The sequence below is a fragment of the Babylonia areolata genome, chromosome 31 (genome assembly GCF_041734735.1).
Source record: "Babylonia areolata isolate BAREFJ2019XMU chromosome 31, ASM4173473v1, whole genome shotgun sequence".
Classification (NCBI taxonomy): Eukaryota; Metazoa; Mollusca; class Gastropoda; order Neogastropoda; family Buccinidae; genus Babylonia; species Babylonia areolata.
In genome coordinates, this window is record NC_134906.1 from 9,129,242 (window position 1) to 9,147,062 (window position 17,821).

Sequence of the window (17,821 nt, forward strand, 5' to 3'; positions counted from 1 at the left end):
AAAGCGGCAGTTTCCCGGTGTGCAGCACGCACTTGGCACACTGAAAAACCCAATGATAACCCCGCAAGACAACAGCTTGTCCTGTGGCAATATTCTCAGGAAGAAGAAATCCACTGATTCTGTATGCATGCACTCCGGCAAGGCCTGAACAGCGCCAGGCCGGCTATGCTGCTTAGCGGCGGATGTCGTGTAGCATCGGTATATGGATTTCTCCAAACAGTGACACCTCATTGAGAAACCGGCTGAAAATCTCATGTGTGTGTGTGTGAGAGAGAGAGTATGTGTGTGTGAGTGTAGTACTCATATGTGCGTGTTCTCATGTCACGTGTGCCGTACCGTGTCTGTGTGTGTGTGGTGTGTGTGTGTGTGTGTGTGTTTCGGGGTGGTGGGATGGGGTACAAAATATTACATCATGCTGAACAAATGCACTGCGCTGTGACTTGCATCAGTGTTGACTGGCTGCAGTTGAAATTCACCGTACAGACGATTGCACGTGCAGATTCATGCATTCATCAGCAATGACTACTGACGACATAATGTGCTGTGTCATAAACAGTCCATCAAGTGTTTCATTGCTGTGTTCGTCTCCGCTGCGCAATCGATGGCGGGCGAATGACAAACCCACTGACGACGGAGCGCAAATTGCGCATTCGCCTGGTTTGAAAAACTATCCACAACCCATATCGGGTGACACACCCCCCCCTCCCCACCTTCCCCCAAACAAACCTGACCAATCAGGCTCCGATGCAGCTGGGAAACTAACACGAGCCTTCACACAGAAACGCACATTTGATTGGCAGCACGAGGATTTAATTTGTAAATCTTTATTTGATTGGTTGAAAAATATAGGTCGGGACAAAATGAACGCGCTTTCCCGCACCAAGCGAAGCGTTGTTTTCAAGCGGGAGCGAGAAGACGGAAGACCAAGAGTTGCAACTATTCCAAATTTACAGGTAAGTATTGATCTATTAGCGGCTTTATTTGCATTGCTTGTTTTGTTTTGTAGTTTCGATCTAACTGCTGCATTGAAGAACTCAACGCGGTGTGTGAAAGTTGTGTTTTGCTTTTTGTGAAACTGCAAACAAAAGTGCAGGAACTTACATAGCCACGAAGTGACGAAGATGTGGGCGCCATCTTCCAAAGAGAAGTGAACTGATGGCAGTTTTTCAGCATAATTTTCATTACATGCACTAACGGAGATTTATAACATCAGAAATTTCGGAAACATGTTAAACCGTTTGTTCTTGATCGCAGCGGCTTCTGTTTACATTGCATCACGCAGTGTGTTCGTGTACTTCCGCATTAGAAAGTAGGTCACTAAGACTTTCGGCTTCGCGTTGTCGGGCTGACGAAAGGACGCGCTTCCTCGAGTTGGTAATGTGTCCTAGCAAGTTCTGCAGGATTTAAACCAGAACGCGAATAACTCATCCTCTCTCTCTCTCTCTCTCTCTCTCTTACCTTCATGTTTTGAACTTTGTGGACGCGCATGTGTTAAAGAAGTGTGTGTATGTTCATGGACAGTGTTTTCCTAGTTCTAACCATTTGAACTTCGGTCCACATCTGTTTTTGACCGTGACTTTTCGAAGACCGTTTTTGGCAGCTGTGCCTCTCTCTCTCTCTCTCTCTCTCTCTCACACACACACACACACACACACTGAGATTTTAACTGAAAAAAAACCCTCGGTTTCAGCCAGACCACAAAGCCCCAACCAATACGTCTTTTTAAGTTGGACATATCACATATATATATATATATATATATATATATTAATAACTGCTGTCAGCAGTCTTTTTAACTCTGATTTCTCTTCTCAAAATTCACACCAACCCCTTCTTTCTTTTTTCTATATATATATATATATATATATATATCACTTCAGTCCTGTGTCATCTGCTCCATGGTTTGATTTGGGGGGGGGGGGGGAGGGGTGACCAAGCACCTCAGTCACAGGTTATGATGCTTATATAAGCACATGTATTCACATGCATGAAAATGTGTGAATACATTTGCACATTCTACACACACACACACACACACACACACACACACACACACATGCAGTCAGCTGATTTGTTCTGGTATGTATGTAATTAGCTGGTTGATTTTTTTTGATTTTTTTTTTGATTTTATTTTTTTTTTTTAATTGAACCATCAACAACAACCTGTCCCACAGATGGCCAGGGTTTCTGATTCGCTCGTATTCTTAGAAGATCCGGGTACTCTTTTTACCTTCAGTTTAGGAAGTCCTAACAACGTCCAGGTCACTGGAATTTCACACATTCTATTTCAGTCTGCATGGCTATATACATGCATGCAAAGGCAGGTATTCCTTTTGGTTTGTTCATTCCAGATATTTTTTAGAATGTTCCCTGGAACAGCCAGGTTCAGTACAGTTCAGTTCAGTTGGTGAAGGAGGTGTCGCTGTGTTCGGACAAACACACATGCGCCACGTATATCCAAAACCACATCTGTTAAGCAGATGACTGACCAGCAGCGTAACCCATCATGCTTAGTTAGGCGTCCAGTCTTGAGGGGAAAATAAATGAAATACGATAAGTAAGCAAATAAAGATGATAAATGAAATGGGAGTAAATAGATAATTGAAATGATATTATTGATAATGATAAATAGATAAACAAATATTAAATGAACACACACACACACAGGCACAACAGATGTGCAACAAATTGCAGTCTCACAGACATGAAAGCCACAAACAAATGAACACAGGCACAGCACTACACATAAAAGCATGCACGTCCCTGACACACAAACACACATAAACACACAATACACATTAACACACACTACTTTCCCGGTCTCCCACATTAGTTACACACATATTCCTATGTATCGCAACTCCAAACACACACACACCTACACACACTTATGCTTGATGTGCATGCAGTATGTCATTTCTGTTTTCAAAGTGTCAGGGGCACATATGACCAGTATCACCTGAAGTCCTGTGTCTGTGTGTGAAATGCTGGGCAAGTGGTTATAATAATAGTATTTTATTTTTATATAGCGCTATAATACAAGCATAAGCAACCTCTACCTAAAGTAAAACAAGAAAGTATGTAAAAAGTAGTAGAAACATAAAACAGAATCATTATGATTAATATTATAAAAACACAATGCATAAAACTCACAAAGTAACATACTCTCAATACTACAACTGTTACACTCCAACACTCACACAAACACACACACACAGAGACACACATGATTAAACAGCTGAGATAACAGCAATTTTCACTTAAAATACATACATGTAAATAGGAGCATAGTTGTAATCTGCATGCCATAGATTTTTGTAAAAATTGTAAAATAAAGTTTTGGACAGAAAAGGAAAAAGGGGTAAAAATCGGGTCATTTTCCCTTTCGAACCACACCACCACCATCCATCTACCCACCCCCAAGTGGTAAAACATCTGCCTTGGAAGCAAGAGGATCAGAGTGCTGAGGATCGAATCCTACACTCACCAGTATCCCCACCCCCACCTGACCCCCTCCACCTCCCCTTCCTCCCAGCCAGACTGAGTGGTGGTCCGGATGCTAGTCATTCGGATGAGATGAAAACCAGAGATCTTGTATTTAGCGCGCTCTTGACGCAAGTAAACTAAAAGGTTTTTGCTGGCAAAATTATTTTGTATAATCCACTTTGATAGGAAGACAAATATATATATATATATATATATATATATATATGTGTGCAGGCATAAACTTGAGAAAGAAAGAAGGAAGAAGGGGGTGGCATTGCACTGCACTGCACTGTATTGATGTGCTTTCTCTGAGAAGAGCAGCCCGAATTCCACACATGGGGAAATTCTGTTGTGACAAAAGAGTGATGAAATACTATTTTATACAGTACAGTACAATAAACTGAACACTACTTATACTGTTACATTATATGTTTTTTGGGGGGAAAGGGATGAAACTAACCATAGACTGACAGTATCGCTTGTCAGATCTGTTTGTGACAAAGAGTAATTAATACAATGTAATATTTTGTATTTCTTTTTATCACAACAGATTTCTCTGTGTGAAATTCGGGCTGCTTTCCCCCAGGGAGAGAGCGTGTCGCTACACTGAGAGCGCCACCCATTTTTTTGTATTTTTCCTGCGTGCAGTTTTATTTGTTTTTCCTATCCAAGTGGATTTTTCTACAGAATTTTGCCAGGAACAACTCTTTTGTTGCCGTGGCTTCTTTTACGTGCGCTAAGTGCGTGCTGCACACGGGACCTCGGTTTATCGTCTCATCCGAATGACTAGCGTCCAGACCACCACTCAAGGTCTAGTGGAGGGGGAGAAAATATCTGCGGCTGAGCCGCGATTCGAACCAGCACGCTCAGATTCTCTCGCTTCCTAGGGGGACGCGTTATCTCTAGGCCATCACTCCACTTGTTCAATACAATAATCTGAACAACTGTTTGAAATATTGCATATATATGTTTTTTGGGGGGAAGGGGCAGAACTAACCATGACAGTATCGCTAGTAAAATCTGTTGTATCGAAGAGCAATACAATTCAATATAATACAGCACAATGCGATAAACTGAACAGGAAGTGACTACTTACAATGTTATATTATACTGAACAGCTAGAGTGACTACTTACAATGTTATACTGAACAGCTAGTGACTACTTATAATGTTATACTCAACAGCTAGTGACTACTTACAATGTTACATTATACTCAACAGCTAGTGACTACTTACAATGTTACATTATACTCAACAGCTAGTGACTACTTACAATGTTACATTATACTCAACAGCTAGTAACTACTTACAATGTTACATTATACTCAACAGCTAGTGACTACTTACAATGTTACATTGCACTCAACAGTTAGTGACTACTTATAATGTTACATTATACTCAACAGCTGGTGACTACTTACAATGTTACATTATACTCAACAGCTAGTAACTACTTACAATGTTACATTATACTCAACAGCTAGTGACTACTTACAATGTTACATTATACTCAACAGCTAGTGACTACTTACAAGGTTACATTGTACTCAACAGCTAGTGTCTACTTACAATGTTACATTATACTCAACAGCTAGTGACTACTTACAATGTTACATTATACTCAACAGCTAGTAACTACTTACAATGTTACATTATACTCAACAGCTAGTGACTACTTACAATGTTACATTGCACTCAACAGTTAGTGACTACTTATAATGTTACATTATACTCAACAGCTGGTGACTACTTACAATGTTACATTATACTCAACAGCTAGTCACTACTTATAATGTTACATTATTGTACTCAACAGCTAGTCACTACTTACAATGTTACATTATACTCAACAGCTAGTGACTACTTCCAGTGTTAAATTATACTCAACAGCTAGTCACTACTTACAATGTTACATTATACTCATGTTACATTATACTCAACAGCTAGTGACTACTTACAATGTTACATATATGTTTGGCGGGAAGGAGAGGAGGGGTGGAACTAACCCTGGACTGACTCACCGACAGTATCACAAGCATCAAAATGATGGTGCGACCCCTGTGTCACATTGCAGCACGGGCAGAGCAGTCAAGATGGTGGCCAGCAAGGGAAAGAAGAAGGCCGCTGCGGCAGCCGGGAATTCTGCGGCAGCAGGGGATTCTGCAGCCGCTGCCAAAGGTCAGTTCATGCGTTGAAAAAAAAATTTTAGAATTTTGCTGTTGCCACTCCCACATCTCTCTCTCTCTCTCTCTCTCTCTCTCTCTCTCTCTCTCTCCTCTTTCTCTTCATACATATACAGAATTGCCAGTTAATAACAATTTAGCCACAGTTTGTTACGCTCGATCGTAGTTTGTTTTGATGCTACGCCAACATCAAAATTGTTCCGACGAGTTCATTTTCGATTACATAGCATGGTCACATGCTTTCCTGTCGTCATGTTACCCAGGCGCTCTAGACCTATCGAACACGAGGCCAGAGTCAGTCACAACTAACATTCGTCTCATATACGATGATGCTCAGCTAATCGTGTGCATGTTTACATTGAAACAGAATTGAGTGGACCAATCAGCTTAATCGTTGGCCCGAACAAGAGAGAACGTAGCTAAATCAAGTGTCAATGTGCCTTGTAGATAAAATGTGCGTTTGCTGATGTGGTTCCGAGTCCGAGTGTTCCTACCAAATTCAGAATGTTCCTACCTTCTTCTTCTTCTTCTTCTTCTTCTGCGTTTGTGGGCTGCAACTCCCACATTCACTCGTATGTACACGAGTGGGCTTTTACGTGTATGACCGTTTTTACCCCGCCATGTAGGCAGCCATACTCCGTTTTCGGGGGTGTGCATGCTGGGTATATTCTTGTTTCCATAACCCACCGAACGCTGACATGGATTACAGGATCTTTAACGTGCGTATTTGATCTTCTGCTTGCATATACACACGAAGGGGGTTCAGGCACTAGCAGGTCTGCACATATGTTGACCTGGGAGATTGGAAAAATCTCCACCCTTCACCCACCAGGCGCCGTCACCATGATTCGAACCCGGGACCCTCAGATTGACAGTCCAACGCTTTAACCACTCGGCTATTGCGCCCGTCAGAATGTTCCTACCAAATTTCCCCGATTGTTCCTACACTTGACAGGGTTGTCATCTCTTAATATTTTTAATTATTTATATGTGTTTTGTTTATTTATATGTGTATGTATGTATATATCATTATATGTATATTCATCATTTTAAATGTATGCTTACACCAAGCATTTGATTATTATGATTAGGAATGTGTGTTTATTATGCATGTACATATTAAATATATACATTTGTGTGTGCTGTGTGTGTTTCATAACTGATTTCATTCATTTTGTCTGGTTATTGTGTTAATTTCTTTGAATACCTGTTCAGAGCGCTAGGTTTAAAATAAGACATGAAAAGGTTTTGCTTCTCCTGATTCATGTATAAAAGAAAAGTTGGTCATTCATGATTTCATTTATTCGACATTCTCTGTCTATGTGTAGTGTCCCCCTTCCCTTTCCCAATTTTTTTGGACAAATTTTTCAAATATAGTCCACTTGTTTCCTCCACCCCCCCACCCCCCCCAAAACCCCAACCATCACCCATAACTAAGATAGGTTTATATAAGCTCTGTCATGGTTGATAGTGTGGTTGTTTTGTTGTTGTTTTTTTGTTGTTGTTTTAATAATTAATTTGAAAGAAAAGATTTGACAGTCGTAAGCGCTATGAAAGTCTTCAGTTATTACAGGTTTACGCCTCTTGTTCATTGCCATTTGGTTTTCAGCCCTTTTTCGGGGGGGGGGGGGGGGGGTAGCCATTATTTTTACTTTTCATGCTTCCTCTTCCATATGGGGTACAGTCTTTTCAAACACTATAGCATGACCCTCTGGTGCAGACTCAGGAGGGGTGTCAAGTTCCCGTCCAGTGTTGGAGATCCAAGCAGAGAAATGGAAAGGAACTGTAGCTGGTAGTCTCCCTTAGTATATAGGAATATTACCTCCCTTCTTTTTAAATTTTTTTTTTAATGTCATAGTTGTCATATTTTTTTTTTCTTGTTTCTTTCTTTCCAGCTTGCAGTTTGTAGCTTCCATTGTTGTCTTACCTTGCTTTCTTCAGTTTCCTTTAAAAAGTCATCTTGTTTCTGTTTTTTTCCAGCTCCTAAAGCCAAGAAGGCAGCACCCAAAAAGAAAGCAGGTATGTTATCCGTGGATTTCTTCTTCTGTGTTTGTGGGCTGCAGTTCCCACATTCACTCATTCACACACACACACACACACACACACACACACACACACACACACACAACCATTACCAGTGGGCTTTTTACTCATGACCGTTTTGACCTTGCCATAAAAACAGCCGTATTCCATTTTCAGGAGTGTGCAGGCTGGCCATGTTCTTGTTTCTATAACTCACCAAACTCTGATTTGGATTACAGGCTCTTGGACATGTGCGTTTTATCTTCTGCATGCGTGTACACACACGTGAAGGTGTTCAGGCGCTAACAGGTCTGGACATCTGCTGACCTGGGAGATTGATTCAAATCTCCACCCTGAACCCCACTAGGAATTTTTACTGGGATTTAAACACGGGATCCTCTGATTGAAAGTCTAACGCATTTGTTTGTATTTGTATTTCTTTTTATCACAACAGATTTCTCTGTGTGAAATTCGGGATGCTCTCCCCAGGGAGAGCGCGTCACTACACTGCAGCGCCACCCATTTTTTTGTATTTTTTCCTGCATGCAGTTTTATTTGTTTTTCCTATCGATGTGGATTTTTCTACACAATTTTGCTAGGAACAACCCTTTTGTTGCCTTGGGTTCTTTTACGTGCGTTAAGTGCATGCTGCACATGGGACCTCGGTTTATCGTCTCATTGAACACCACCAAAGTATTTCAGCAACAGTAGGGCAGGGTCTCCTTTGGTGTGTGGCCTTCTGGTGACCTGACATCAATAGTTCCTTGTGGACTGTGCCGATGCTGGGACTGAAACGAATGAACCTTGTTGTGCCCGTGTATGGGGGGGCGAGGGGGTGGGGATCAGAATGAGTGGTGTGAGAGTAATGCCACTGAAAATGGTGTAGATTATGAGGCAGAAAAAAGAAGAGAATAAAATGAAGGGGGAGTGGGTGAATACAGCATTGTAACATGCTTTCTTGTCGTAACATTACCCAGACGCTCTACACTTATCGATCACGAGGCCAGGAAAACCACTAGTAGCCTTGGTGTCACATGATGATGCACAGCCAATCGCAGGAGTGTTTACATTGAGTGGACCAACCAGCTTTAATTGTTTGCCCCAAACAAGATAGAACGTGGCTTAATCAAGTTGCGTCTCGGTCAAACAGCGTCTGTGCCTGTTTGCTGATGTGGCTTGGAATCTCAAGTGTTCCTACCAAATTCAGAATGTTCCTGACATTTCCTGATTGTTCCTGCAAACTTGACGGGTGCAATAGCCGAGTGGTTAAAGCATTGGACTTTTTAATCTGAGGGTCCCGGGTTCGAATCACGGTGACAGCGCCTGGTGGGTAAAGGGTGGGGATTTTTACGATCTCCCAGGTCAACATATGTGCAGACCCGCTAGTGCCTGAACCCCCTTCGTGTGTAAATGCATGCAGAAGATCAAATACGCACGTTAAAGATCCTGTAATCCATGTCGGCGTTCGGTGGGTTATGGAAACAAGAACATACCCAGCATGCACTCCCCCGAAAGCGGAGTATGGCTGCCTACATGGCGGGGTAAAAACGGTCATACATGTAAAAGCCCACTCGTGTACATGCGAGTGAACGTGGGAGTTGCAGCCCACGAACGCAGAAGCACCCGAATGTTGGGTGGGTCACTCAGTATGATCGATTTTTTTCTGTCAGAGTGTTTTTGGTTGTTTTGTTGTTGTGTTTCCCAGCAGTATTTGCTAGAATTAAGAAAGATCAAGGAAGGATTAACTTGTTTCAGGTGACAATGAGTTGTGATATATTAGTACATGTCAGAACAGATCTTGTCAAGATTGGTTAACATTCATTGCACCCTACCAGGCACAGATCTAAGAGTCAATGAGAACTAGACAACAAAAGAATGAAGCTTGGACTGTTGGTGATGGGACATCGTGTAGGTCTCCACTCGGGTGGGGACTCTCACTCTGTCTGGTTCCGTGATTTAGCGAATATTGTCATCCGTAGGGGGGTGTGGTAGATTGTGTCCCAAGTACAGTAAATCGGAACAGGCACACCTGAACACCACCAAAGTATTTCAGCAACAGTAGGGCAGGGTCTCCTTTGGTGTGTGGCCTTCTGGTGACCTGACATCAATAGTTCCCTGTGGACTGTGCCGATGCTGGGACTGAAACGAATGAACCTTGTTGTGCCCGTGTATGGGGGGGGGCGAGGGGGTGGGGATCAGAATGAGTGGTGTGAGAGTAATGCCACTGAAATGGTGTAGATTATGAGGCAAAAAAAAGAAGAGAATAAAATGAAGGGGGAGTGGGTGAATACAGCATTGTAACATGCTTTCTTGTCGTAACATTACCCAGACGCTCTACACTTATCGATCACGAGGCCAGGAAAACCACTAGTAGCCTAGGTGTCACATGATGATGCACAGCCAATCGCAGGAGTGTTTACATTGATGCAGCATTGAGTGGACCAACCAGCTTTAATCGTTTGCCCCAAACAAGATAGAATGTGGCTAAATCGAGTTGCGTCTCGGTCAAACAGCGTCTGTGCCTGTTTGCTGATGTGGCTTGGAATCTCAAGTGTTCCTACCAAATTCAGAATGTTCCTGACATTTCCTGATTGTTCCTGCAAACTTGACGGGTGCAATAGCCGAGTGGTTAAAGCATTGGACTTTTTAATCTGAGGGTCCCGGGTTCGAATCACAGTGACGGCGCCTGGTGGGTAAAGGGTGGAGATTTTTACGATCCCAGTCATATGTGCAGACCTGCTAGTGCCTGAACCCCCTTCGTGTGTAAATGCATGCAGAAGATCAAATACGCACGTTAAAGATCCTGTAATCCATGTCGGCGTTCGGTGGGTTATGGAAACAAGAACATACCCAGCATGCACTCCCCCGAAAGCGGAGTATGGCTGCCTACATGGCGGGGTAAAAACGGTCATACATGTAAAAGCCCACTCGTGTACATGCGAGTGAACGTGGGAGTTGCAGCCCACGAACGCAGAAGAAGAAGAAGTTCCTACAAACACGTGACAGGGTTTGGCATCTCTGAGTTATCTTTCTCCCACCCATCATGATAGTCCGGCCTTGAAAGCTTACCAAATGCTGCAGGAATCATTATATATATATTTACAAATATTGAAATAAAATAATAAATTGTATTGAAATAGGTAAGTAACTTGAAACATAATTTTTAATTACATGTACTACACTGTGGACCCACTGGTGCAGACTCCGGCAGGGGTCTAATTCTAATTCCCTGTCCTGTGCAAACTGCTACCCCATGAAATTGAATTTTTAGAAGAAAGAAAGATAAAATACATAGAACTAGGGCAAATGATTAAAATGAATGTTGAAACAAGAGAGGCAAGGCCTTCAAGACTCACTTGTGGCAAATTAAGTCCCCTAGCATTAATTACAGAGTAATTTCCCTTTTTACTATCTGCACCAAAACGTTTGCAAAATAAATGAAACTTATAACAGTAAATCCAGTTTGCATATATTTAGGCTTTTTTTCTTTCTTTTTTCTTTTTTTTTTTTTTTTGGTGCCCATCCCAGAGGTGCAATATTTTTTTTAACAAGATGACTGGAAAGAACTTGAGTTTTTCCTATTTTTATGCCTAATTTGGTGTCAACTGACAAAGTATTTGCAGAGAAAATGTCAATGTTAAAGTTTACCATGGACACACACACACACACACACACAGAGACAACCGAACACCGGGTTAAAACATAGACTCACTGTGTTTACACATGTGAGTCAAAAATGGGCCATGTTAAAGTGTGCTCTCATACATGTACACACACACGCAGATTCACGTACACAAAGAAATACACAAAGCTCATGACACAATTTTACAGTCTCACAAACACACCCAAACCTCTTCCTTCACTTACACAAGTGCGTGTACATGCACAGCGTACACGTGTACCCAGCCCCCTTCCCCTACTCCCACCCCCCACATACACACATATTTGACCATGTTTCTCCTCTCCTTCAGTCTCTCCACTGGTTGCCCGTTTCTGATCGAATAGATTATAAGCTATCCACTCTGACCTTTTCTGCAGTCAACGGATCTGGCCCCAAGTATCTTTCTGAACTCCTCCATATCTATACCCCGTCTCGCCAGCTCCGTTCTTCCTCTGATATTCGACTTCTTAGGATACCTCATGTCAGAAGTAAGATATATGGCACACAGATCGTTTTCTTTTCTATCGCCAAAAACGTGGAACAAGCTCCCTGATAACCTCTGTCATTCTGATTCCCTCGCATCTTTTAAATCTCGTCTCAAAACTCACCTTTTCCCTCAGCAATAAGTTCAGTTGTGGCAGGTCCATTTCCTTTGCGTTAGCTGTGCTTGACTATGTGTGTATACATATGTATGTGTTCATAACTACATGCATGTATATGAATGTGTATAGTGTGCATTTGTTTATGTAAGTTTGTGCCTGCCTATGTGCACATATGTGTAAGGGTAGCTGTTAGATACACATGTATGTTAAAATGTATTATGCATTGTGTGTGTGTAGTCACATTTTGGTGTGTGTATGTAACATTGATGTAATGTTTTATGTTAACAAAAGCGTTTTTGTAAAGCACCTAGAGCAGATTTCTGGATAGTGTGCTATATAAGTATCCATTATTATTATACTTTTTAATTGTATGAATTTACACACACATAATCACATACTCAGTTACATAATGCGATGTGTATAATTTTACAGACAGACAAGTAGGCATGGCTGATTACAGGCATTGTTCAACAGAACTGGCACTGTTTTGCGTGTGTGTTTGCTTTGGGTGTTGCTTTTTTCTTTCTTTCTTTTTTGACTCACTTGTGTAAACAAAGCGAGTCTATGTTTTAACCCGGTGTTCGGTTGTCTGTGTGTGTGTGTGTGTGTCTGTGGTAAACTTTAACATTGACATTTTCTCTGCAAATACTTTGTCAGTTGACACCAAATTAGGCATAAAAATAGGAAAAATTTAGTTCTTTCCAGTCATCTTGTTTAAAACAATATTGCACCTCTGGGATGGACACAAAAAAATAAAAATGAAGCCTGATTTGCTAACTGCATTTACGGTTATATTTATATTTTTTGTATTCTCTCAACTTGGCACTTTGATCCGATATTCTGACCCAACAACAAGAGCAGTCATTATTATCATTTTTTGTTCAAACAGGAACTTCTTTTGCTAAGCATGGAAGTTTTATTTATTTTGCAAACGTTTTGGTGCAGATAGTTAAAAAAAAAAAAAAAAAAAAAAAAAGGGAAATTACTCTGTAATTAATGCTAGGGGACTTAATTCGCTTTAAACTGATCTTTCTCATCTTAAACATTACATTTTGAAATTATACACAATACATAAAAAGCTTGTTTTTTTTTTTTTTTTTTTTTTTTTTTTTTTCTTCAATGTATCACAAGTGAGTCTTGAAGGCCTCACCTCTCTTGTTTTTGTTTTTTCTTGTATTGGAAATGTAGTAAAATGTCTACAATGTTCTCTGAGCGCATGGGGATGTGAAGAAGGCTGATTTCAGGAATTGTCAACAGAATTTGCACTGTTTTGGGTGGGATTTTTTTTTTTTTTTTTTTCCTCCTCTTGTGTTCGGTAACTAGTTATTCTAGTTATACGTCTGAAATGTTTTGTGCGTGCAGGGGGAGTGAAGAAGACTGCCAAGGGAAAGAAGGGTGGAGCCAAGAAAGCAGCCAAAAAAGCAGCCAAGAAGAAATAGAATAAGAGTGTGAGCAGCTGTGAAACGTATCTCCCTGTGACTTTATTTTTTTTATTTTTAGTTGATTTTTTTTTTCTTCTTTGGGTTTTAACTTATTTTCATCATGTCACTTTTATGTGTAATCTTGTGATCCATCATTTTGCAGATTTTTTTTGTTTATAAATTTTTTTTGGTTTTTGTTGCTTTTATTCAGACTTGTTTTTTCAACTCGTTTATATATATTATCATTGTTGATAATATTCTTTTTTCTTCTTTTTTCCTGTGTAAACTGTACACAGGTTGATGATGTTTATCTCCCTTTCCTTTTTCTCTGTGTGTAAACGGTACGCAGTATTTCTTTGTTTATGATAGGTTCAGTGAGCCTGAGATTATTGCTATTTAAAAAATCAGTGAATCTGAGAGTTAGGAAAAGAATACTCTGGTTTGAGAAGTGTCCGTGTTGAGATAAATCTGTACTCTTTTGCATCCTAATGAAGTTCTTTTTTTTTTTTTCTTTTAATGTAGCCATATTTGATGTGTACATGTGACATTTTCACGCAGTGTTGCAGAGATACAAAAGCATGTATGATGAAATACTGTCATTAAATGCCATGTACTTTTCCAAGTAACAGCTTGTTTGTTTGGTTGTTTTTTTTGTCAGTTTTATTTTTTGCTGTCTTGATAAGGGTCTCCCGTCGGACCGACGGATGAGTAGGCAGGCAGGCTTATCTGTCGGTGTGTGTCCTCATATGGGAGAAGAGGCCGATTCTGGATGCGCAGCACTTCCCACAGGTGTTGCAAGGGAAAATGTCTCCAGAAGCTAAGCCCTGCTTCCTTCGCTCACGCTTCTCCTTAATGGCCAGCGTTCTCTTGTTTTCAAACGTCTTTATACCACTAGAGCACAGCATCCTCCAGCGAGAGCGGTCAAGGGCATCAGTTTCCCAGGAAGCGATGTCTTAGTACAATTTTTTTTTTTTTACCTCTGTTTCAGTTTCAGTAGCTCAAGGAGGCGTCACTGCGTTCGGACAAATCCATATACGCTACACCACATCTGCCAAGCAGATGCCTGACCAGCAGCGTAACCCAACGCGCTTAGTCAGGCCTTGAAAAAAAAGTGGAGATGCCGGGGATTTACCTCTGTCAACTGTCTGTAACAAACTTAAGGTGGATTAGGAGGGGTGATGGCCAAGCACCACAATGGGATTGAAACTTGTTCAGTTTGTTTCCCTAGGAGGTGTAACTGGAGAAAGCCACATACACCACACCACATCAGCTGGGCATTAATCAGGCCCTTAGTGCATGCATATATTTGTGTTCCTAACAGAATGGATTTTTGTATTTGTACTTCTTTTTATCACAACAGATTTCTCTGTGTGAAATTGGGGATGCTCTCCGAAGGGTGAGCGTGTCACTACACTACAGCGCCACCCATTTTTTTTGTATTTTTTTATGCATGCAGTTTTATTTGTTTTTCCTATCGAAGTGAATTTTTCTATTTTCTACAGAATTTTGCCAGGGACATCCCTTTTGTTGTCGTGAGTTCTTTAACGTGCTCTAAGAGCATGCTGCACACGGGACCTCGGTTTATTGTCATCCAAATGACTAGCGTCCAGACCACCACTCAAGGCCTAGTGGAGAAAATATCCGCTGAGCCGTGATTCAAACTAGCACGCTCAGATTCTCTCACTTCCTAGGTGGACACGTTACCTCTAGGCCATCACTCCACTTGTGTAACCCCTTGAATACAGCCAGAAGACAACACTTTTTTTGCCATGGGTTCTTTTCCAGTGCACCAAGTAATAATAATAATAATGGTACTTATAGCGTTGAATCTTGTGCAGAGACAAATCTAAGCGCTTTCGCACCAGTCATTCTCACGCATGCATAACTCTAAAACTGGAGAAACTAAAGACAGGGAAGGGAGGCTATTTTGGGAAGAGGTGGGTTTTAAGGCCAGACTTGAAAGAGCTAAGTGTGGAGACTTGACAAAGCGAGAGAGGAAGTTCATTCCAATTGCAAGGTCCAGAGACAGAGAAAGAACGGTGGCCAACAGTCGAGAGTTTGAATCTGGGTATGCGTAAGTGGATTGGATGCGACGCCGATCGTTGTGAGCGAGATGGAGTGTAGAGGTGAAGGCAGCCACAGAGACAAGTGTGGGCTGCTCACGGGAACTCGGTTTATCATCTCATCCAAATGACTGGATGCTCCGTTTGATTTTTCCAGTCAGACTAGGGAAGAAAGGTTGAGAGCGGGATTTGAACCCAGACACTGCACAGGCAGATAAACATTTTAACTCACTCAGTACGGCCAGTCCTCTCTTCTCCTCTACACAGACCCCTCGGATGTCCAGAGGGTGTCTGAATGACCCAACCTTTAGCTTCCGTCGTCAGAATTGTGGTATTCTCTGTCAACATTCACCTCTTCAGTATAAGAGCCTTCCGCTTGCAATATTTTGATGATGGTAATTGGGGTGAAAGGCTGTTAACGTCGTCTCTTTCGCCGTTCGTATGGAGAGAGTTAACCATACTGCCACCTCCCTCCTTTATTTAATGATACATGAACAGTAAACATGAGACAATAACCAAACATGGACTAAAAATAGAAAAATGTAAAAGATAGAGTGAGCGAAGGGTGAGGAATATTAAGGGGGCACTAGACGAATATTTTGATACTTTTTTTTTTTTTTTTTTATTGGCTTCTACTGCAGCTATTGCCATGAAATTTTGCACAGAGATGGAAAACGGAATTGGAGATGGTTTGTAAAGTTCAATATTGTAAAGAAATGCTTTATGAATTTCCCCCCCTTCATTTTACTGTGAAAAACTGTATGCTTTCTCCATTAAAGCAATTGCACATGTGCTTATGACTGAAGCTAAAATCAGAATAATTTCAAATGACATGAATAGAAGTGTGCACTAAACTCATTTTTGTGTGTGTGTGTGTGTCTGGGGTTTTTTTTTTTTGTTGTTGTTTTTCAATAACCCCTACATATTTCACATGTAAAAATAAAAACACCTGACGATGCAAATATTCGACTTAAAAAAAAAAAAAAATCCATTGAAACCATCAGATAGACATTTTCTGGTGGCTTTATTAAAGTCAGCAGTCATGGCTTTAGCTGCAGTATATCTCACATTTCCTGGTGGCTTTATTAAAGTCAGCAGTCATGGCTTTAGCTGCAGTATATCTCACATTTCCTGGTGGCTTTATTAAAGTCAGCAGTCATGGCTTTAGCTGCAGTATATCACACAGTAAGTGAAGGCAGCTTGTACGTACAGAATAAAAAAAGTTTTGAGAAATTTGGTGTTAAAGATGATATATTATTTTGAGAAATTATGAAAACACTGTTCCCTTCATAGTCAGTCACCTTTTCTTTTCACAAAGTTTGATACTTTGATAGTCTGTTCCACAAGTTATCTTCACACTTTTTCTTTTTCTCTTTACAAAGTGGAGTGATGGCCTAGAGGTAACGCGTCTGCCAAGGAAGTGAGAGAATCTGAGCGTGCTGGTTTGAATCACGGCTCAGCCGCCAATATTTTCTCCCCATCCACTAGACCTTTGAGTGGTGGTCTGGACGCTATTCATTCGGATGAGACGATAAAGGGGGGTCCCATGTGCAGCATGCAATTAGCGCACATGAAAGAACCCACGGCAACAAAAGGGTTGTTCTTGGCAAAATTCTGTAGAATAATCAACTTCGATAGGAAAAACAAATAAAACTGCACACAGGAAAAAATACATATAAAAAATCGGTGGCGCTGTAGCGTAGCGACACGCTCTCCCTGGAGAGAGCAGCCCGAATTTCACACAGAGAAACCTGTTGTGATAAAACGAAGTACAAATACTTTGATAGTCTGTTCCACAAGTTATCTTCATGCTCCGTGGAGTTCTGGGAATACAGAACTGTCCAGGCTTGTGCACACACACACACACACACACACACCCCTTCTCTTTCTTGCCTTTCCTGCTTCTCTCGGTGCCTTGCTGTGTCGCTTCTTTTCCTCCCCTCCTGTTTTCCTGAAAGGTTTTTGTTTTGTTTTTTTCTTTCTTTTTTTCTATTCCACTGCTCTGATTCTTCTTCTTCTACGTTCGTGGGCTGCAACACCCACGTTGACTCGTATATATGAACACGAGTGGGCTTTTACGTGTATGACCGTTTTTACCCCACCGTGTAGGCAGCCATAGTCCATTTTCGGGGGTACTGCTCTGGCATTATCCTCCTTCACAGTAAGCTCCTCTAAATCAAATCAAATTACTGTGCTCAGAGCCTTGCCGACCACACTAAGGCTACTGTCACGTTTGCATCTACTTCAATTCAGTGGTAAAAATGTTACAATAAAAACTAGTCACCGCTTCAGGTTTTCCACTCTAGAGTTTAAAAACCTTCCAGAGTTTAAAATCTTCAAATCTGATTAAAAATGTTCACTTCTTGCAAGAAGTCCGTCAGTG

General features: G+C 41.1%; 1 protein-coding gene across 2 annotated transcripts; it reads left to right on the plus strand.

Moving 5' to 3' along the window:
- The first annotated feature begins 812 nt into the window (after window positions 1-812).
- Window positions 813-14,001, plus strand: LOC143275875 (uncharacterized). Of its 2 annotated transcripts, none has more exons than XM_076580179.1 (4): window positions 813-953; window positions 5,561-5,664; window positions 7,650-7,688; window positions 13,317-14,001. In XM_076580179.1, exons 2-4 carry the CDS (start codon window positions 5,580-5,582, stop codon window positions 13,391-13,393), a joined length of 201 nt encoding a protein of 66 aa, XP_076436294.1. In that variant the 5' UTR covers window positions 813-953; window positions 5,561-5,579; the 3' UTR covers window positions 13,394-14,001. The 2 variants fall into 2 exon arrangements, with proteins under 2 accessions (XP_076436294.1, XP_076436293.1); XM_076580178.1 differs by having other exon boundaries at window positions 846-953; window positions 5,472-5,664.
- Window positions 14,002-17,821: the final 3,820 nt, after the last annotated feature.